The sequence below is a fragment of the Oryza brachyantha genome, chromosome 8, assembly GCF_000231095.2.
Source record: "Oryza brachyantha chromosome 8, ObraRS2, whole genome shotgun sequence".
NCBI classification, from domain to species: Eukaryota; Viridiplantae; Streptophyta; class Magnoliopsida; order Poales; family Poaceae; genus Oryza; species Oryza brachyantha.
The window spans coordinates 12,909,158-12,931,372 of NC_023170.2; the positions used below are offsets into that span (position 1 = coordinate 12,909,158).

At 42.7% G+C, this 22,215-nt stretch overlaps 3 protein-coding genes and 1 long non-coding RNA gene across 6 annotated transcripts; 1 reads left to right on the forward strand and 3 right to left on the reverse strand.

Moving 5' to 3' along the window:
- Positions 1-4,028: 4,028 nt before the first annotated feature.
- LOC107304780 lies at positions 4,029-5,430 on the reverse strand. 2 transcript variants are annotated; one of them, XR_005812365.1, is made up of 4 exons: positions 5,313-5,430; positions 5,060-5,120; positions 4,603-4,974; positions 4,029-4,538 (listed from the first exon to the last, which is right to left on the reverse strand). It is a non-coding gene; the product is annotated as an uncharacterized LOC107304780 (long non-coding RNA). The 2 variants fall into 2 exon arrangements; XR_001550835.2 differs by having other exon boundaries at positions 4,029-4,974.
- Positions 5,431-7,821: 2,391 nt separating this feature from the next.
- Positions 7,822-9,497, forward strand: LOC102705002 (myb-related protein 2-like). Of its 2 annotated transcripts, XM_040526601.1 has the most exons (5): positions 7,822-7,969; positions 8,083-8,159; positions 8,262-8,486; positions 8,584-9,032; positions 9,294-9,497. In XM_040526601.1, exons 1-5 carry the CDS (start codon positions 7,840-7,842, stop codon positions 9,322-9,324), a joined length of 912 nt encoding a protein of 303 aa, XP_040382535.1. In that variant the 5' UTR covers positions 7,822-7,839; the 3' UTR covers positions 9,325-9,497. The 2 variants fall into 2 exon arrangements, with proteins under 2 accessions (XP_040382535.1, XP_006660157.3); XM_006660094.3 differs by having other exon boundaries at positions 8,584-9,497.
- Positions 9,498-9,609: 112 nt separating this feature from the next.
- Positions 9,610-12,458, reverse strand: LOC107304834. The gene is made up of 3 exons (XM_015840515.2): positions 12,193-12,458; positions 11,877-12,036; positions 9,610-10,246 (listed from the first exon to the last, which is right to left on the reverse strand). The coding sequence occupies exons 1-3, from the start codon at positions 12,327-12,329 to the stop codon at positions 10,217-10,219; spliced, it is 327 nt and encodes a 108-aa protein (XP_015696001.1). The 5' UTR covers positions 12,330-12,458; the 3' UTR covers positions 9,610-10,216.
- Positions 12,459-13,431: 973 nt separating this feature from the next.
- On the reverse strand, positions 13,432-20,968 carry LOC102705276 (probable glucomannan 4-beta-mannosyltransferase 11). Its single transcript, XM_040526600.1, has 9 exons — positions 20,266-20,968; positions 20,062-20,160; positions 15,990-16,242; positions 15,771-15,881; positions 15,213-15,349; positions 15,002-15,115; positions 14,713-14,912; positions 14,378-14,626; positions 13,432-14,217 (listed from the first exon to the last, which is right to left on the reverse strand). The coding sequence occupies exons 1-9, from the start codon at positions 20,650-20,652 to the stop codon at positions 14,061-14,063; spliced, it is 1,707 nt and encodes a 568-aa protein (XP_040382534.1). The 5' UTR covers positions 20,653-20,968; the 3' UTR covers positions 13,432-14,060.
- Between the last annotated feature and the right edge of the window lie 1,247 nt (positions 20,969-22,215).

Sequence of the window (22,215 nt, forward strand, 5' to 3'; positions counted from 1 at the left end):
CGTTTTTATTGTTCTCCTTCTTGCTGTGGTTGTTCCTGAGAGCCACTAAGCTAGCTAGCTGCGTACAATCCCTTGTGCTTGCCCCGTCATCGCCCGATCCATATCTCCCAAAAGAGCATATCTTGTCAGCAATCCGATCCATAGAGACAAAGTAGGTTTTGCTCCGTTTTTTCCCCCTCTCCCCTCTCCTTTTTGACAGCGACTCTCGACGTCGTTGTGAAACCTACCGCAGGTTCCAAAACCAACAACGGTAGTATACAACTCTCTTCTTCGATAATATAATTTGTGTAGAGTTTTTAGGATGATGTAATTTTATTTTAGTAAATAGATAATTGGCGTGGAGCTCGATCTGGCATTCACTAAAACAGGTAGAGATAATTACTAGTTCATCTGTTTCATATTATAAGACTTTCTAGCATTGTTTAAATTCATTAATTTATTAATGTATATAATTTATATATATGTGTTTAGATTAATTAGTATCCCTATAAATCTAGACGATGCTTGAAAGTCTTATATTATGAAATAGAGTGAGTACTTTGCATCATAGGTTTTAGACATCGGAAGGATCTTGCTTTGTTTTCCTGGCACGTGGCTAGTGAAGCAACTAACTCATGCTCTCTTCGTCCCTAAATGTTTAACACCATTGACTTTTTACACATGTTTGACTATTTGTCTTATTCAAAAAATTGACATAATTATTAATTATTTTTATATTATTTTATTTATTGTTAAATATATTTTTATGCATATGTATAGATTTATATATTTTACAAGAAAATGAATGAAATGAATAGTCAAACATGCATAAAAAAGTCAACGGCATGAAACATTTAGTGATGGAGAGAATATATAGGATGTTTCGTGGTTTCCATTACCATTTTGCTGGAGGTTATCTCTAACAAGTGGTGTCACGGTTACTTGCCATGAAAAATAATGAGGTAATTGTGAAAAAAATAATTGTTTTAAAAATGAGAGGGTTACCGCAATAATCGTGAGTTTTCTTTTTAGATAATGGATAATCCGGCTTTGACTTTAAAAGAAGCTACAATCAATTATTACAGTCCGAGGTTCACACATTAGAGCAACACCAGATTGACCAAATCTCTAGACAATATACTCTAAACATAAACAAGCCAGAGAATAACAACTCCATTCAACCATCCTCCACCCATATGAGTAAAACTTGTTGGTATATTTAACCCAAAAGATATGTTAACGACTTTCCATAGGAATTTAGCAAAATGACAGTCGAAAAAAAGATATTGTATAGTTTCTTTATTAGAACAATAACAACACTTCTTATCACCTACCCAATTCCGTCTTGCTAAATTATCCTTTGTTAAGAGCACCCCTTTATAAAGATACCAAAAAAGATCTTAATCTTTAGGGGCAACTTTAAATTCCAAATATGTTTATTTGTGTCTCTAATACCATTATTAATAAGTGCTAAATACATAGAATGGACAGAAAATTGTCTATTTTGATGGAGACCCCATTTAAACATATCCTTTTGATCATTTAGACGAATATGTATAATTTTAGCAACTAAGTTATACCAATTGGCTAAATTATGTCCGACTAAAAATCTTCTAAACGAAACATTTAATGGAACAGAACTCATAACAGTTGCTACGGAGAAGTTTTACTCATATGGGTCGAGGATGGTTAAAATTTGTTCAAGAATTTGAGTGAGGGAGAATAAACCAGAAATGTGTACTAAGAAATTGGGTAAGTAAATTAAAAGATAGTGAAAAAATTGAAATGGAGAAGCATAATTAGCGTGGTAGAGTTGTGGGTGTACAACTACCTATCGGAGTTTAGATTAGAGGGCTGGTCTTGACTTTCGAGAGCCATAGTACGATACGAAACTAAACATAGAGACTTTTATTATACTATATAATAATAATTAATATTCAATATATATATATACTTTATATATATGAATAATCATAAACATTTTAATTGCATTAAAAAATAATATTTAAATCAAAAACATCGTAATACCTCAAAATTTGAGAGTGATGCCATGTGATTTGGGCGCTCAGAGGGACCACATCGCTCGCCTCCTAGGGTCAGCCCTGTATGTACATGCAATGTGTTTTGGCATAAATTTTCTTATTTTTCGCTTTGTAAGCCAAGATTTAAATTTTCAATGAAAAAGTTAGAGTTGATTTTAAGATTTTTTATCGTAGTTTATTTTTCAGCCATTACTTTTAAATATCTAATATCTAAGAACATGTATATAAACGTTTTATTTATAAATAAATTTTTGTTTGGAAATATGTCGCAGGATCACCTCTTGATGGTCTTAGAGATTTCTTCTAGTCTCTACCTCTTTGAGAAAGTGTTTAGGAAATTCATTTGTGGTGTCTATATGTGTGCCTTTCATTTAATCGGGAAAAAAGAGAGAAAAAAAATGTGAAATGGAGAAGGCACCACGTTTGCACATATGCATTACTTATCGTCGCCACATTTTCATGTCTTAATCATCCAAATGATTGACTCTAATAACACCACTTGTGCATGCAAATCTCACATCTTTGGAAAGCACAATGCTTTGCCTTCTTTTGCTCCTGCCCTTGCTTTAGTTGTTCTCAGTTATCTCTTGGCTATGCATAACATTGGAGTTGATGCTGCTTTTCTTTTAGCAAGAGCATAGCTATATATACTTGTCATCAGCTAAAGGCAAGTGCTCCAAAATTAAAGTCATCCACACAAAAGTCTTAGCATTGAAGCAAAGATTTTTGCTGTGCTGCATCGTGTCCTTGTGAATGATTTATCGGTTTCAGTGTTTCTGTGCTCATGCGTGCTTGATGTTCAGTTTCAGTCTAGGACCGTCTGAAAGAAAGGGAACCGAAAGAGGCCACATATCTCCTTTTATCCTAATGCAATCACTCTGATGGGCTCCTGCAGATAGATGATAATGGAGATTAGAGAACAGGTGTTCAATGTAGCATAGTATGATAGATCAGGTGCATAGGGATTAGTTAAGGAATCTGAACTTCTGCAAATGCAGAGTTCAGAACATTGCATAGCACATAGCTTACCTGCAGATTTTCCCAGTTTCTGAAACTTCCTGAAGAATATTTCATCAGTTTTCGTCTGAAACGGAGCAGTATAATTGGTTCCAAGTTGGACTTGAGACAGACTGAACAGTCAATATTCGTTGAGGAAGCCAATAATGTTCGATTCCGGTGTGATTCGATCCGTCGCGATCTGCTTGCTGTGCATCCTCCAAACTGGAATATCACAGCTGGGAAAGCTAGATATTGGTGCATCTGACAAGCAAAAGGGTTGAATTGGTGTCTGAAAGAGAGCTGGCTCAATTTCATGCACCACAAGCTCATGAGGACTTCTTCCCAGGGCATCTTCATAAGCAATACATGCGATTCAGGGAACAAAAGCATCCTAAGAGAGTGAATTATTCACAGCATGCATGTTGATATGCCGGTCACTTGTTCTCTGAACACTGCAAGTTAATGGGTGTCAGATGTACAGAGAAAGAAGAAACCACCGACAAAATGCTGATCGATCAAATCATGGGTTGGTTGTCTCATTTTTTTTTCATCCTGGGATTAGTTCATAAGACCTGGTAAAACTTGAGTGGTGTTTTGATCTAGATAAGCTTCTTTAGTTAATGCTTAGCACTCAAATGCACTCTCATCCCCCCTTTCTTTTCTCCCTCTTCCTCCTTTTGATCCCCTTTGGTTTATCTCAATGAAATATTCGGCCAATGCCTTTCTTTTGTGGATCATTGGAATCCTGCCTACCTTATCTGAAGAGGTGGGAAGAGATATGTTCTAAAGCAAAATTTCAGTATATTCAGAACCTAACCAACAGCTTAGCTTCATGACCAAGTCATGATATTTGAGGTTGCTACTAAAATCAATCCAATAGTTTCTCTATGTAGGAAAAGATTTGTTTTCCATTTTTATGATCAAAATTGCTTCACAACCTCCCAGCCTTTTCTTTGAAGGAAAGATTTCTTCATTAAGATCTATGCTTCAAGATTAACCACCGGTAAATTCCTGAGGGCACCACAGCTTTAACTTCTCTCTGAAAGTCAACAAAGCAAGATTCCCAAGGATTGGTCATGGACAGGCCATGGTGAAACCATTAGAGCGCACAAGAACTCTAGCAGGAAAAAGGATCAATGAAGAACAATTGCAGCACAGAAACATCGGTACCGTCCTAATTATTCGCTGTAATTTTCTTTTACCTGACAAATGAAAGAAGATGGATGCTCCGTGCATTCAACTCAAAATATGGCATTGGTACAACAAATCCCAAACTTTACTTACAGTAAAAATAAAAATAAAGGAAATGAAATGAAATAAAGTAAAAGAACAGGAAGCCAAACCCCCAATGGGCAGGTAATTATGCTGCAATTATGTGCCTGCCCAGGGCAAGCATGTTACTTCACTGACAGATGCATAGGAATTCCTCATGTGGGTTACCTTGGCATCTTGCCGGAGTACTTTTCCGATTCCCTTGGGTCCACACACACTCTCTCAATCCCCTTTTCTTCTTGATACCTTTAAAAATCAGATGATAGACTTTGATGAGCTCTTTAGAGAGAATTATTGATGATGCTCTCACCTTTGCCAAAATGACCTGTGACTTGTTGTGGCAGCCAGTGCTTGCTTCTCCCCTCCCTCACCTCACCTAGCCCAGCATCATTCAAGAATCTGCTTTTCTCTTGCCCTGGAATATGTTAAAGCAGCAAGAAAACACGCGAGAAAGAGGCCATTTTTCTAAACAGGTATTGCATCAGATTGTGCTTAAAGTAAAGCCACCCAGCCTTTCTTGATTTTCAAAATGCTGTCTAGCCTTTTGGCAGGCCCTTTTATTTCTTTTTCTCCATGCTAAATTGGATGCACAGCATGAACAAAAGGCACACGAGATGCGGAGGAAAGGAAGAAAATTCCCCGTATCTTGGCTCGATGCCTCGTCTCGCACTTTCAATCCCTCCTGGTATGAACATGAATATGAATATGAATACGAATACGAATATGAATATTCGAGGTGTAAATTCAGACAACCACTAGGATGTCACCTAAGATGCCACCGGTCTCGACATGCGGCTGCCCTCCCATGCAAGTCACTGCTCATGCGAGCTGCACAATCATGAGATGCCGGAATAAACTGCTGATGTTCTTTGCAAGCTAGCTAGTAGCAACAGGGCAAATGCTGCAAAGACAATGCAGGCCAAAGCATCCTGCTTGATGAGTGGACAAAACGCTTGTCCTGAAGCTAATTGCGGAGCTGACACAGCAACGCCAGCGAGCTTAAGAGAGGAGGGGACTAACCGCGAAAAGGACTTATGCTTTCAGAGGGCCAACGTGCGCTGCTCTGAGTGAACTGTTCAATCACCCAGCGCATTGCATTCCAACCTCTCTTCACATCATTCAGATCTTGCAGAGGCCTGAAAGTCTGAAACATCATCAGTGGCATACTCTTGGTCAGATGAATTCACTGAATCAAATGCCACAGGTAAGAATAATTCACAAGAAGTAACTATTTGTGTAACCCACCCCCCCCCCCCCCCCCCAAAAAAAAAAAAAAACAAACGTAGATGAATTATTGAGCAGTGAATGAGAAATCTAACAACTGCCCATGCATGACTAGTTCACTTCAAAAGCCATACCTGTCCCTGTACATGCCGCTGAATTCCCTTTCCTGGTGCGTTATTTTCAAGCCTGCATATGTTTGCAAGCAAAGGCAAGGTCAGGCATTTTGTCAGCGACCACTTGTCATGGGAACAACACGAGAGTTTTGGCAATGGCCTGCATGATGCAGCAGCCAGCAGCACAGTGTGATCTCTGAAGCTCTGGTGCAATGGGCGGCTTGACGCCAATGCACAAGTACAGCATGAATATGCCCTTGCTGCTGCTACTCTTGGTTTTCAGACATATTCCCCTGATTTTGATGTTTGACCCTGCAAGACACTCAAGGGGGAAAAAGAAACTCTGCAAGACTGCAACATCTCCCTCTCAAGGACGTCCATAATAAAACTGTCCAGAAAAATTAGAGTTTGGATTACAAACTGACAGTCTCAGTAGAGAACTAGTAACTGATACTAAAAACAGTGAAAGCTGATGAGTCCTTTCACTGGACCCACTCATCATTTGGCTCTACAAATCCCATGAAAAGGCTCACTTATTAGTGCTCGGTTCACCAAATGGCCTACCATGACCAATAAAAGTTCTTAACAAAGAACACCACAGATATTCTAGGTGAGCAAGAATTTCATACTAGCAAATATATACTAGCCCTTATCTGGTAGAAATTGCAAAAAGGAAGAAAAAATATCTCAGGTTTCAAAGGAGGGCCTGAGTATGAAATGGAGAGAATACGACCATCTCCTGTTGTCACTTGTGATCATGGCCACACACACACACGCACGCACACATATATAGATACATAGATACATACACACAGAGGCTGCCTTTTAACAGAAGGTTCCTTTTGATCCATGCCGATAGCTAAGTCCCGATTACTTCCGTGCTCTGAGATCTGGATTAGATTCCTTGATTCCCCTATCATCAGAAAAGCCAAAGGCAGTTTGCCAATTGCATCAGGATACTGTTGGGGTCCTCCTCTGAAAACGCAAAGGTTACCACCATTTATTCTCTGATTCTCTCCTCATTGTTTTTTTTATATTTTATTTTAACCTTTCCTCTCCAGCTCTCCTCCCCTCTTTTGATATTTTCTTTCATCTTTCACCAATCTAACAACAACCCCTTTTGCTTCCTCTGTCAACTTTTCCATTCATGCCATCCACTTTTAACAGTTTTTATTTATTTATTTATTTACAATTTACAGCAAGAAAAAGATGGTCACACACTCACTCCTGGCATATCTGTCTGTCTGTCTATCCATCTATCTAATCTTCACTCGGAAGCAAATTTTGGTGTGTGGGGGAAAGTTGCATCGCCCTAGCTAAGGCTAGGAGCTGTGATAGTTGAAGAGAGAGAGAGAGGAAGAGAGTGGAGATGGTGGTGGTGGTGGTGGTGGGGCACTGAGAATCCAGCAAAGGAGGATAGGGCTGAGAAGTGTGAGAAAACAGCAAGAGAACAATGCGCAAACAGCACACATATATATGCCATCTCCTCTCTCTCTCTCTCTCTCTCTCTACTTTCTCCATCTTTTCTACTACTACTACTACAAGTTTTTTAATCTCTTTTTCTCTCTCAGCTCACAAAACACAAATAAAATTTCTATCCTTTTGAGAAGCGTGTATGTAGTTGAACTGTTTTGCTTTTGCCCGCCTACTGCTCAAAGATTCTCCCTCCTTTCAGGTCAAAGAAGTGAAAGCAAAAGGAGGAACAATTAAGGATGGGAGGGTAGCCAGCCAGCCGGTCGGCCGGCCAGTCAGTGACATGTGTGCGCCTTATGTTCATGGATGCCTTGTGTTTGTGTATGGAGATGAGATGAGATGAGAAGAAAAGATGGCCTAGCTTGCCCTTGGCCCCCCCTCACCACCACCACCACCATATATTCCCTTGCACACAGAGGCAGGCAGGCAGGCAGGAAGACGAGGAGGAAGAAGAGAATATATCTGAGTAGTGGAGTCCAAGGAAAGGAACCAACTGACCGGAGCTAGCTCAGAGAAGCTTCACTATATAAGGAGACGTCCAGCCACACGGCTAGTGGGAGGAAGAAGCAGCAGCAGCAGCGTGCTTGTGCTTGTGTGTGCGTGCGTGGAGAGAGAGCTTGTTGTTCTTCGTCCTCGGCTCCGGTGATCGATCGCCGGCAGCGGCTTCTGATGCTGGTGAGGCCGCCGATCCTGAAGAGACACCGCGCACCGGGGTGGGCAGTGGTGGCTCGCTGGAAATGTCGTCGCAGCAGCAGCAGCAGCAGTACGCCGGCGAGGCCGCCGCCGGTGCCAGGACGCGACTCAGGTGGACCGGGCAGCTTCACGAGCGGTTCGTCCTCGCTGTGGCGGAGCTCGGCGGCGCAGACAGTAAGACGCCTTCTTTGCCCTGCCTCCGTGCCGGCGGATGATCGCTCGCCTCCCCTGTTTCTTCTTCTCCGATCAAACTGGGTCGACTGATCGCCCTCTTGGCGCCATTGCAGGAGCGACGCCCAAGTCCGTGCTGACTGCCATGGCCGAGCCGGGGCTCACCTTGTACCACCTCAAGAGCCACCTCCAGGTGCCGTCTCGCCTCGCCGCCGGCGAGCCCCAGTCGCCGATCACCTTCTCACAGACTCTGCATCAGTTCTGGTTCCTGACAGTGTAATGCTCTCTGCTGCAGAAGTACCGGCAGGCGGTAAGCCGCGGCGGCAATGGAGGCGGCCCGAACGACCGGTCATCCTCGTCGGACCGCCAGCCGGCCGACTACGACGGCGATGGCACCGCCGATGAGCCACGTACCATTGCTTACGACGTCGCCGGCGATGCTAAGGCGCCCTGTGATTCTTCCAGAACCATGATGCAGATGCAGAGGGAAGTGCAGAGAAAGCTGCAGGAGCAGATTGAGGTAAAGAAAAACAAGTTCTTCAGAGCTCGTCCAGGTTGCTGTCGTCTTCGTGGTCGTCGGCGAGCTGATCAACCACGCTTTGATCAATCCATGGCAGGTCCAGAAACATCTCCAGCTGAGGATGGAGGCGCAGGGGAGGTACCTGCAGTCGGTGCTACGCAGGGCGCAGCAAGTCCTCGCCGACCACAGCCTGGCAAGCTCGCCGGAGGCCGCCAAGACGGAGCTCTCGGAGCTCTCCTCCGCCGTGGAGATCGAGTGCGTGTCCTCCCCCTCCCCGCCCCGGCGCTACCGCCGCTCCGCCGCCGCAGCCGACAGCTGCGTGACAACGTCGTCGTCGTCGGAGGGCGAGAGCAAGGCCGCCGGGTCCAAGCGGCTCCACACCAGCGACTGCACCGTCGAGCAGCCGGTGCAGGGCAAGAGGGCCTTCCCCTACCTGCAGAGGCAACACCAGACAGAGGAAGAAGATGAAGAACAAGATGACGATGACGAACAAGAAGAATATGCAGGAGCAGAGGATGGAAGCTCATCAGAGATCGATCTGAACAGGTAGGATGCAGAGAAGGAGGAGCAGCAGAACTGCAGAAGCATCTCTGATGTGCAGTGCAGTGCATTGCAGCAGTGGATGATTGGTGGGGTGGCCTCCAAGGCTGGGTCCAAGCACCCAGGCTTTTGAGCAATGTCTGCCTGCTGCTCCTCATTCTATGATGATATATATTTTATTTTTATTTATATATATAGCTAATGCATGCATCTGGTTCTTGTGTTTCACGTACCCTGTAAAAAAAATGGAATTGGAATTGGAGGCAGGCCCAGCTGCAGATGCATGTGGCATGCTTGAGGTGCAAGAATATATAGGAACTGTAGGAGTGTGGATTATGCAGCCAGTGAATGATTGCCATGAAAGATGGAAATGGTTTGTAGTGTAATTTAAAGAGCAAGGTTGGTTTTTCACAACCGAGCTCAGTATGGATTAATTTAAGTTACAGTGGCTGGAGGCTAATTTCGCACAGATGGGTAAACAAGTGCAGGGAGTAATCCAGTTTGCAGAAAGCTGATCACCTAAGTGCAAACTTCATAACAGATTTGCATGAACAGAATAACATCTGAATGACACACCAAAGAATCTTCATTTTTTAAAATTTTCCAGGCAATTACAATTTCCATTTTCTAGCAAGATCGATGGTAATGATTATTTCAAAAAAAAATGTAGATGCTAATAAGAGATAACATTGGGGTGCAATCTAAAGATACAACCTGAAAGGCAACTTGCTAAAACTGAGCTCTTGACTTCCTGATGAAGATACAGAACATACCTTAGTGTTTGTGAAAAGAGCTTTGCTCCGATCCTTCCTTTTGTACTGCGAGTGACCAGTACCGTAAGGTACTAAAATCCTCACTCATGCTACCCACCTCACGATCAAGCCAGTACTAAAACCCTAACTGTTGATGATGATAGATTGAATGGTCACGATTGCATGGTACCAGCTTGGTCATGGGGTGAATAGCATGAGTGGAGATATTAGTATCTCATGGTACTAGAAAGGAAGGACCAGAGCAAAGCTCTTGTGAAAAATATGTATGTCTTTGTCAGTATACATGTTGCAACTCCTTCACCGAGTGCAGATGAAGTTGGTGGCTTGAGAGCAAGACAGCAAGTAGCCCCACGTCTTTAAAAAAACAAGGCGCAAATTCAACAATTCTTCATGCCAGAAGCTCAATTTGGGCAACTGTCAGTTCTCTTCCACATTATAAATATTTGCCTGCCAACATGGCATGAATAAGAAAGAAACATGTTAAGAGATAGGAGCCTAGGCTGATCCCACTAGCTAGGGTAGTAAATGAAACAGTATCAGTCTTTCAGGTATGCATAGCCATAGCAAGAGAATACCAGCGAAGAAAATAACAGTCTTATTAACAAGGGTGATTAATAGGGACCACATTTCCGTTCAGTTTTTCTTTACTATCATCTAAATTTTTCATGTGATTGTAAAGTATATCATAACAATGTCTAGTTTGTCTCTTAGGCAGTACCTGACCTACCACCTGTTTATTCTTTCCAGACAGAGAGAATATCCCCTAGCAAGTAGAGCTCATAAAATTTTTGTAAGATGATTAACCTGGAAAATAACAGAAAAGACTATTCATAACACTCTCTTTGTGCTACCACCTTAAAATGTCCTATAAAACCATCTGATACATTTCACACATTTACTTTCAGGTAATTTTCCAGATGACCAGTCACTGTCTTATACTCCATGCAAATGTCAAATGGTGGCCTTTTTTCAAATAAAAAAGATAAGAATTTTCAGGCCCTTTTGGAACATGAAATTTTCAGAACATTTTGGCGAATAAGAAACACCACCCTCATTGGATGTGAGGTTTGCAATAAAATGTATGTGTGAAATCCTGCACTTGCATTAATTGTTTAATGGATTCATTGCACATATAATTTTAAGAGATATATGCTGTTGATTATGTGCGTGTATGTGCACTATGATCTGTAAAACTAATTGTAGCATTTGGCTTCATTGTCAAGGCATTAAGTCTGTCGACAGGTTTATCTGTCAGACAAGCACATATGCTTGTGATATCCTATCGCTTTGACCTTAATACTACTATATATCTAATCCAACACACTATTCGAGTGGCATGAGATATCAGATATGAAATATTAATAAGCACTTGCAGGCATAACTGAAACTTCTTAGAGATGCCAATATCAGGCTTTTGTCATGAGCAAATCTTATCTCCCAATTTAGCCAATGAAGCTCACTCGTTGACCCTTCCTGCTTGGAAGAGGCCAAGGAAGACAGCTTTACAACGGTGCTACGACATGACACTCTCAAGCAACACCCAGAACATAAGAATAAATAATTTAATGGAAGGACCTACAAGGTGGACAATGAACAATATCATTCAGAATTGTCATCAATTGGCAAGAGGAAATCATGTGATATGCCCTGCCATATAGGAAATCCATTCATCGAGAATATGTTGGCTTAACGTGTGAACTATGAAGTGTGCTGCCAAGGGAAAATACCATGGAAATTACTATATTCCCAACATTCATTCACCAAAGAAAAGGATGCCACCCCCTCCCCCATGTTGTATTCACAAACATCTTTTAACTCAAAAGCGCAATACGAGTTTCCACGAAAGGGAAGTGCTACCTCCGTTTCATATTGTAACCATTTCTAGCCTTATCTAGATTCATCCATTGATGAATTTATATAATTTGTATTTATGTCTAGATTCATTAACATCTAAATAAATGCTAGAAAGTCTTACATTATGAAACGAATGAAGCAGTGATCACAGAGCATCATCTAAAACTGTACGAGTGTGAAAGAATAGCTGCCCGGAAACAATGTTGCTCAGCAATTCCTTTACCTTGGTGTGCCGACTGCCGAGGCCGAGCACTGACTCCACTGAAAAGAGCAATCCACCACAAAGAAGGTGACTGTGTGGAGAATAATCATCCGCGGCAAGCAGGCAGGCAGGAAGAAACGGTAGATCACGTGGAACTTCCTCCAGACCCGGCACCATCCCTCTGCAGCATCAGACAGCAGACAAGTTCGAACAAGGATTAGAGGTGGGTTTTTTTCTTTTGGCAAACAATTTGAAGCGAATTGGACGCACGATTCCTGATTGGAACAATCATCAGCTCGGGATCTCAATCTGTGCAAACAGCCAGAACCAGCGTTACCTTGATTGTGACCGGAACCGCGGCCAAACCCGTCGTCCCGTCGCATCCAACCAGCCGCCGCCCGGCAGGCATCCGCAAACCGCCGCCCGTACAAGGGCGCGGGCATGCTTCCCTTCCGTGGATGATGACGCCCGCATCCATGGGGCGCTCGCCGGCGTCGACGGAATGGCATACGGCTTGGCACGAGAGGCGAGCCGCCGAGGTTGCGGGAGGGGAAGGAAGCCGGCGGCGGCGACCGGCGAGCGTGGCGATGATCTGCCGGCCCGCGGAGCCGCAGGCGGCGGCGCGGTTTCCGGGGTGCGAGATTAGATTGGGCCTATTGGGCCTCGTTGGGCTTATAGGCCGGTAGTGGGCTGAGAACAAGAGTGTAGTGTGGGTCTTCTCCTTAAGCTTATAAACTTATAAACCGTAGCGAACTTTCAATTTGTTTACCTTGATTTTAAAGTTATTTTAGGGTTTTTTCCCCTTCACTTCCTTGGCTTTTGAAGCATTAAAACTCAAGATGAACTATAGAGGTCTGCATTAAAATTATTTTCCGTTGTATTAGTCACATGTCTTCTTTCTTCCAAGGCTATGTTGAAGTTTTCGCCACGTCATGGATATAGGTTGACACATCTTTTCGCTTATACTTATACTTATAAATTAAATTTTGATTTTTAAAACTAAAATTTGGAATTAATTTTGGAGGCATTTTCATCATAGTTTATTTTCCAGCATTTTCTTTTAGATCATTAAAAACACATATTCCCATAAAAGCTTTATGTGCAAATTATTTTTTAATAGCTAATAAGTTCTTTTGCTTTGCTAATTTTAAATGAAAAGATGCTGCTGCTGGTCTGATAGGAAAAACAACCGTGTCTCCGTTTCTATTCCTTCGACACAAATAGATTAATCTGTTGTGTGGTCAAGATTAGGAACTCGTTCATTTGATCAAGGTAGACAAATTAAAAATATGTTATCTTTTTCAGAGTATAATTAGGAGCACATATTTAGCAGCTAGAGTATGGGCGCAGAACGTTGTATAACTCTCTTTTACCTCTAGGGGCAGTATTTTGTTGCTCTATATTCAATGAAATTGGCAAAATACCGTACCGGTTCGTGTCAAAGAAAAATAGAAAAATTGCAAAGATGCCATTATAATTTTACGAAATCGTAGAGATGCCATTATAATTGGGCGCACATATAAGCGCACAGACCACACTCACTCTATATTCAATGAAATTGGCACAATACTGTAAATCCGGTATTCTGTGTGCCACATCAAGTGAAATATCAGAACAGACTTCAGAGGAAATGCTTACATGCTGTACTTTATTCATTTCAAGTTCTGTCTGAATTTCGACAGAATTATTGGTGTTCAGGAACAATGTACATTTACAAGATTTTAGCCTACTACACCAGATTATATAGACTGAGACTGATGGCCCATCCTGAATTACAGTTTAAATAACTACATCAATGCATTGACAAAAAAAAATTTGGTAGGCTAATTAAATTGGTCTATAGTAATTGCCAGAGCACGCTATTTCATGTACAGCTCTGTTATTCTTGCAAGTGTATGATGCTTCTCTACAGGATCTGAACTCGAATGCTATTTTGCACTACTCCTTCTGTCATAATGCATCAGTAAATACTGTTATTATCAAAATAATGACTGTTATTTCATACCCTTTGTGGTGGTAAAGAATGATTGGATCAATCAAATCTGACCAACCCGGCCAAAAAAATTAAATCTGACCAAGACTGATGAGGAGAATGATCCATGATGAATTTTGTTCCGAAGTTGATGTGTGCAGGAGAGCGGCTTTAGTTGCACGTAATTTCTCATAATTCTGCATGTCGGCTCCATCAATGACTACTTATTCTGCTCAAGGAGGGCACACGCCGATATAATCAAAACCAACAATGAGGAAAGCTAGGCCTTGAATGAAGAGGAATATGTAGTATCCTTTCCTGGCATAAAGCACATCATAGCAACCAGACAGAATTATGCAGATTCCAACAAAAATTTCTGAATAGTGGTACCTGACATAAAGAAGACAGGTATCAACATTAGTAGAAAAAAACTAGAGGGTTATGTCTCCTTTGAAGCACATGCATTCTCACGAGTTGGTAAAGAATTGTACTTAGCACTTTAGATACACATATCGTATTAACTATGAATCTGAAAATGAATTTTGCTTACTTGTCCCAGAATCTTGTTCGCCTCTTCTTGAGCTTTGGTATTAGTGGAGTTGTCAGCTCCACATCGATCACTTTCAGAGCATCTGATCCATTGGTGGCTGGCTTTGTCTTGTTGGTGTCTCCCAACTTCTCGGTGACAACCCACTCATTGACTCGTCCAGCCTCTAGAAGACCAGTTATTGCCGCTTTAATCCGGTGCAATGACATGACATTCTCGAATAGGACCCAGAGTATTACAAGATGAAATGAACTGAAAGAGAGAGAAATTCTGGTGTTAACTGACAGTGACATTAACATTGTCATTCTGAAACTTGAATATCAGGATGCTAAAGTAACCTGGGTGTTCCAACAGCCTTGCAGAGGGTGATGACTGTAGGAACATAGACCACCCCCCAGAGAGGAATTTCGACTTCAGGCAACCAAACGGACACCGGGATCACGAAGCAGTAGTAAATGAATGTGACTGTGTGAGCAGCAATCTTCCCAACAAAGAAGAAATCATACCAGAGGTGAACTTTGTTCCAAAATGAGACTTTCTACGCAGGAAAAAGGGTAATCATGTAAGCCAATAAGATGATGTTATCCATTTACCAAAGGTGGCATATTCCAAAGTCCAAACACAAACCTTGTTTTCTAAAATCTCTACCATCATTTTCTTGAACAGGTTTGCCGGTCCACATGACCATCTGTGCTGCTGAAATCGGTATGCCTTGAATGTGCTTGGTAGCTCGCTCTTGACCTAACCACAAAACATCATGGTATTCTGTGGATCATTACGTCTGTTGCTTGTCAGGATACCTAATTTCTAACAAGCAAATAAAGGAGCACCAGCATACTTTGACATCACCAACATAAACGAATTTCCATCCCTGAAGCATTGCACGAACAGCAAGGTCCATGTCCTCCACTGTTGTCCGGTCCTTCCAGCCCCCGGCATCATCAATTGCTGCAATCCTCCAGACACCAGCAGTCCCTGAAAGGAGAAACCGATGTTTTTTTCAGACCAACAGTTCTACACAATGTGTTAATCTGGATGCTTGGACTATCCAAGGCATCAATTCTGCATTCAATTTTTTACAAGTGCTCCTTAAAGCACTTCAGTATTGCACGCTGGTCCTTCCATATATTGTTATTGTTTTCTTATTTGGACTTGCAATGCAGATTTATCATTGGTTTGTTCAAATGGTCACCACATATCTATTAACATACATAGTCTAAAAGCTAAGTTTATTAGAATTATCTAAAACTGTCAGGTGCTCCTTGTAACAGAAGTAAAAAAGATGTAACAACGAAAAAACTCAGATCATTTTTTTCAAATAGCACGTGTATGATGCATTTGTTATCTACAGGAAATACATAGGCATTTAACTGGTAAACATATCAACAGACTGTACCATTGAAGCCGAAAAACGAGTACACCACAGACCCTGCCTCTTGCTCATACTTGAAGTGGTAGTCCAACGACATTTCTTGAAACCTCGTCAACAGGCACTCGTTAGCATTAACTGCATACACAAAATGGAGGTAGTTAGATCAACTGAGCTATCACACAAAACTACAATTTGAGATGTTCGGAGTACAGCAAAAGGAATTCGCATGCACTGGCTACCGACCGAATTTCCAGCGAGTCTGAACAAGGGCGATCTCCGAGTTGTGCACGAGGAACGGGACGGTCCTCAGGAGGAAATCCGACTCAGGCTGGAAGTCGGCGTCGAACATGGCAATGTACTCGCACTCTTTCACATAGTCGTGCTTCAAGCCTTCCTTGAGCGCGCCGGCTTTGTACCCCTTCCGGTTCCCTCTGACCTCGTACTTGATGTTCACGCCCTTGCCCTGCCATTTCTGGCACTCCTTCTCCACCAAGTCCTGAAAAACCGAAATCGAAAACAGTGGGAAATGTGTTCATCCGTTCACTGCAAGAATGATCATACTACTATTCTAAACGTTAGCAATTGAGCTTCCAAGCATGGATCTTGCATTATCAGCAATTCAGCATTCAGCTGGGCCATATATTTTTTCCTTCCAATCAGATCATACAACCTACTGGGGGCTTCCCTAAAAACTGGATCCGCCAGGCTAATCAGCGATCGAGATGCAGTAATACCAGTAGAAATTACACGGATTCAGCCGAATTATAAATTCCTAGTAGATCGAATCTTTCTCCCTACCAACTACCATGGCGCACCAGCAGTAAAGGCAAACCTAATCCCGCGAATCAAAATCTGCGATACCTCCAACGCACGAGACGACGACGCGTTCCCGCGCGCACGACCCTCGCTAGTGCGCTACCCACGTCGTCTTCCCTTCGCATCCCCACCGCGCCGGCGTCAGGGCCGCCGCCGCCGCCGACGCCCCCTTGCCGGTCGCCGCCGTCTGGGAGATGACCTCATCTGTGTGGCCCAGTATACAGAAATGGAGGCCCGGCCCAAGAGGCCGAATGCTACAAATCCTCAGAAGCCCGAGAGAATTGAGCCCACTAAGGCCCATCTAGAGCATCGGAATTCTTCTATAATTCCACCCTCTTTCTGGAGCAGCTTTATACAGCATTTTGACAGTATTTTGGGTGAAAAAACTTTAAAATGATTATAGTACAATTGCGATGTAACTTATGTATATAAGTCCAAAAACAAAACCGTCTGGTGCAGATGGCTATTGACGAACGCTCTTGCCGAAAATCAAAAGCTCGCATTTCCTATATTCTGTTAAAACCGCTTCAAGAATAGGTTTTGAGTAAATCTCTCGAGGATTGAAATGTACCCTCTCGGTTCCATATTATAATCTTTTTAAAATTTATTTAGATTTACTCATGTATTAACGTATGTGTAGGCAAAATCCGAACGTATTATAATATGGAACAGAGTCGATACTTGCTCTATCATAAACTATAAACAATATTTACGTAGATATTTTTCTTTCAAACCGCAAACTTTCATAACTAAAATTCTCATCTGACTCCTCTTCCACAACCCTATCGCATTTAATTCTACCAGTTTCCTTGATAGTCGACGTGACAAGCTTTAAAAATTCTTATATTATGTAAGGCGAATGGAGTAACATGATTGGACATAATCCCTCCTCTGAGAATATATTTCGGTGTCTAGTTTAGTTATAGGTTATACTTTTAGATGGAGGGAGACGCGTTCGCCCCGGTAAGTTAACTTAACCCCTGTTTTTCGTGTGCACGTCTACTGAAACTACTAAACGGTGTATTTTTTTTAAAAAAAATCTATAGAAAAGTTGTTTTAAAAATCATATTAATATATTTTATACTTTTAATAATTAATAATTAATTAATCATATACTAATATATTATTATGTTATTCGTACCCTCGTTACCGGAGTTTGATTTTTTTTTTTTTTTTGCATGAACACCAAAAACAACGGCGGCGAGAAGGATCAAGCTAGCAGCAGCACAAGCATGGCATCAGGAAGAGCATGGCATCCTAGGTGGGAAGGTAGTTGTACACGATGGTGTACTAATAGTAATGGGTGCGAATCCCGGACGGCACTGGCGGGTTACACGGCTGCCGGATCTGACAGGAAAAGCGGTATAGGGGGCAACTGATAGAAGAAAAACCAAACGGCATATAACATATTTATAAACAAAAAATATAATTTATAAATAAAACTTATATATATATATACTTTTAGCGATCAAGAGGCAAGACTATAATACAGTAAAAAAAACTCTAAAATTAACTCTAAATTTAAGGTTGAAAATTCAAATTTTGGCTTATAATTATGAGAAGAAGTGAAAAGATGAATGTGATAGATAGCTGAGATTTATTTTGTAATCGAAAGATTATCTCATTCGTGTGATAGTTATTTGAGGGTATAAATGATTATTGAATTAACTAGCTAGTAAGTTAAAATCTCATTTTACAGATCAGGTATGAGATTTATATACAAAACTTTTACACAAAAATGCACCATATATAAGTTTGATAAATAAATGTGTCCACAAAACTCTTTTCTTGTTCCTACATTCCCTCTATGATTATTTATTTTATTTTTTGCAATAGTACTTGTAACATTGCTAACCATGATATATATTCAGGTAGGAGTACAGTCAGTCCGTGGGCGCACAGCAATAGCATCCGAACCTAACAACAGTTCATCTTCTGTGAAAGAAAAAAAGATCTCTCCAAATCTAATACTCCAAAGAAGTAGCCTTTGACGTGGTGATGTAAAACTAAGTAGATTTAATCAATCAGATGTAACTACTACTCCATGGGTATAGGCAGCGTGGACTGTCAGTGTTGACGAATGGAGGTGCTAATTGTAATCACAGAGAGAGGGAGGGAGAAAACGTTATCAAACGAGACGGGGACCAGCTAAGAGAGCGATGGTGGAGGGAGGAGGAAGAGTCGAGTTCAACGTCAACGTGCAGCGATTACAGGAAGAGGTTACTAGTAGTAAACTGATCATACCATCCATGCTCGTAATTGATAATAATAAAATTTATACCATGGTCAATATAGAAAGAGAAAGAAAAAAAAAACAGTGGCACGTACGTCTCCTCACATGGCTCCAGCGATCTTTCCGTCTCTGCTCTGCTATGAACGCAAGGGCCTGGTGCGGTTAAACAATGGCCCCCCACTCTCTCTCTCTCTGTGGGTATCGGAGTGCAAAGGCCATGTTACGCCCTACTTGCATCATCGACTGACTGACCGGTGGGCCCGGACACCCGGATTTGCCGGGATGCATTTTTCTGTGGGTCGTGGCGAGCTCAGCATCATCATAAGTTGTTCCGCGTATCAGCAGCCACCACAACGTACATGACGATAACATGTGTATATATTCCAATTTATCGTGGCTTTATTATTGGCTTCGGTATCGAAATTGAAGCAGACGGTGCCGATCTAAACAGGCGCGGCCATCAGATCCACGGCGGCGAGGGGGCCGGACGGACCGCCGTGCAGAAGGGCATCGGCAGTGGTGGGAACGGGGGATCGATGCCGACGGATTGATCGATCGATCACGACGACGACGGCCAGAATTCCACACCTATACCAATTACCAACTACGCTACCCGTTTTGTCGTGTGAAGCTACAGCTTCGCTTGTTCTCTCTCTAATTATTTCTGTTCCCAGCAAGATCGATCGGTTTCGGACACAATATTCTGGACCCTCTGATTGCAGAGCCACATGCACTGCACTCCCCCTCCCCTCCCTCATGCCCCCGGGAACGCCTGCCAGCCTGGCAGCCCCACAGCGTTTCGAACACTCGCAGCCAGAACGTCGCATCATTCGTCGCCGCCACTAGACTAGGCCACATGTACGTGCGCCACCGCCACGCCATCTCATCATCATAGCCATGGTGGCGGACAGCGTGGAACGCATGGGCCCACCTGCCAGAGACACCTCCCGCTAACCACGTGGCAGGGGAGGGGGAGTCACGAGTCACACAAGGCCGGCGCGCGTCACCTCGGTGTCTGCGTCGCCGCTGCCAACCGACGCGCCGGCGAGTTTGCCGGCGGCCACAAGAGTTAAAATGCTAAACACCACAACAAAAATGGAAGCCTAATAGCTAACTTCACATGCATGTCTTATATATTTGTGTTTTTTTCTAAGTACTTGTTTGCGAACGAATGAATTTCTAATGGTTGGATATTAATTGCAGAAAAAACAGAAGGAATAAAATATTTTTAATTGAAAAAAAGGGGATGATGATTGGGTTACTTACCTTGACAGTAGGGTCAGTGGAGTCGTCGAGCACCTGTATGACGACGCGGTCGGCCGGCCAGTCCAGCGCGCACGCCGCGCCGATCGACAGCTTGTACACCTTCATCCCAATTAATCCAATCCACCTCGCCGTTAATCACCCACGATTAAGCGCGCTAATCACTAGTTAATCCGGATGGGATCGGTGGCATTGGTCCAAGCTCACCTCGCGCTCGTTGTACATGGGGATCTGGACGAGCACCATGGGGAACGCGGCGGCGACCAGGCCGGCGGCCTCCTCCTCCTTCTCCTCCTTGTCGTCGTCGTCGGAGCTGGAGCTGGTGGCGGCGCCGATCGGGAGCCACTTGTAGCGGCGCTCCGGCCTGAGGCGGAAGGCGCGCACGGCGAGGCAGACGGCGGCGACGAACAGCTTCTCGGCGAGGATCATCACCGTCATGGCGAGCGACACGGCGACCAGCGCCCGCACGGCGGGCACCACCACCAGCGCCCTCGCGCCCGCCCATTGCGCCTCCACCGCCGCCCAGTCCACCCGCACCGGCAGCTCGTCCCACAGCCTCGCCACCTCCTCCGCGACGCCACCGCCGGACGACATCGCCGCCGCACGCACCACCAATCGGCCGGCCGGATCTATCTATCCGACGCCGTGCCGGCGATGCCACTGGCGAGCTAGAGCTAGTAGCTAGCTAGGCAGCAAGCCAGCAAGCTAGTGCAGTGGCACAACGGTGAGAGGCTTATATAGCTCGAAATGGAGGCACATGGCACACATACACCTCAAGGTTAAGCCTTGCTCTCATTGCTAATTTGCTATAGCTGCATGTGGATGTACTATTAGTGTGGCTAATTCCTCACACATTGGTCTTTGGCCAGCTTGTTTAACTTAAATCTTTGCCACTAATGATGGAGATGGTCAAGATCTAGATGGTTGTTAACATGGCAATGTGGGGAGCTTAATCACCCATGTTTGGTAGTTATTGGCTATGTTATGTGGTTGGTGAGATTCATGGGGATAAATAGATAATAATAATAATAATAATACTATGGATGTGAATAAATGAAGGGCATGAGATTATATGAGATTTGGGGAGGCAGCAGTGTGGAAGTGGTAGTAGGCAAGGAGTGGTGAGGGTTTTAGGGGCCACTTGGTGTCTATTATTGGTGTAGGAAAAAAGTAGCAAGAGGTGATGAGATGTGAGGTGAGATGGCAATGTGTGTTGTGTTTGTGGGTGTGTGTGAATCAGCAGATCCAGTGCTTGTCTGCATCCAGCAGCCATGTGGTTTAACTGTGCTTCAAATGTACAGTAGCAATATGTAGGATGATGTTTTTGTCCACATGGGTTTGTCACTGCCAAAATATTTTGACTCTGGAGGTCTTTAGACTTAATTTGGTTAGTACAGGGTGTACACTTGTGTTTACATTTTAGAAAGAGAAAATAAGTTATGGTGATGGTATGTTCTACATCCGCTTTTATTAGGATATTCTCGATGCAATGACTAGGATTATTTTCATACAATTAAATGAGTTACCACATTGGATGAAAGTTGATAATATAAGTGATTAAATAAAGAAATTATATCTCCCATGAGACATAGTTTCTACACAACACCTAACACATAATTAGAGATGACTAGTGTTAAATTCATATATTGATTAGTAGTATTTGTATCATAAAAGTGTTATCTAGTATTAGTTTCTTTATGATATAGAGGATATAAAAATTATGAGTAATGTCTTGTATTAGGATTGCTCTTATCGAGGTTATTTGTGGCTAGTAAACGTTAGATTTTTGGGTCATAACGATTTGGTAACCCAAATCAACTTTTCATGACTTTTGCGTAATGATAGCCCTAAATATGATTGTACTTTCTTACCACGAGTGTAGCCCCGTTCTTTTCTACCTATTAGTTACTTTATTACCACGAGCACGCTTCTTAAACAGTCGGAAGATATATTTTTTTAAAGAAAATTTATATATCAAAATTTCTCTAATAATTAAAAATCCATTTCTAATTTATGCGCTAATTACTTCGTTTGGTCAACCAATAGATGGCTTCTCAACCAAAACCACACTTATAAAAACGGGATCTATGGCTGGCAAATTTTTTTGATCTTTTATATTGTTTCAGCACAAATTTGGTGTTTAGGGGACAAAACTAT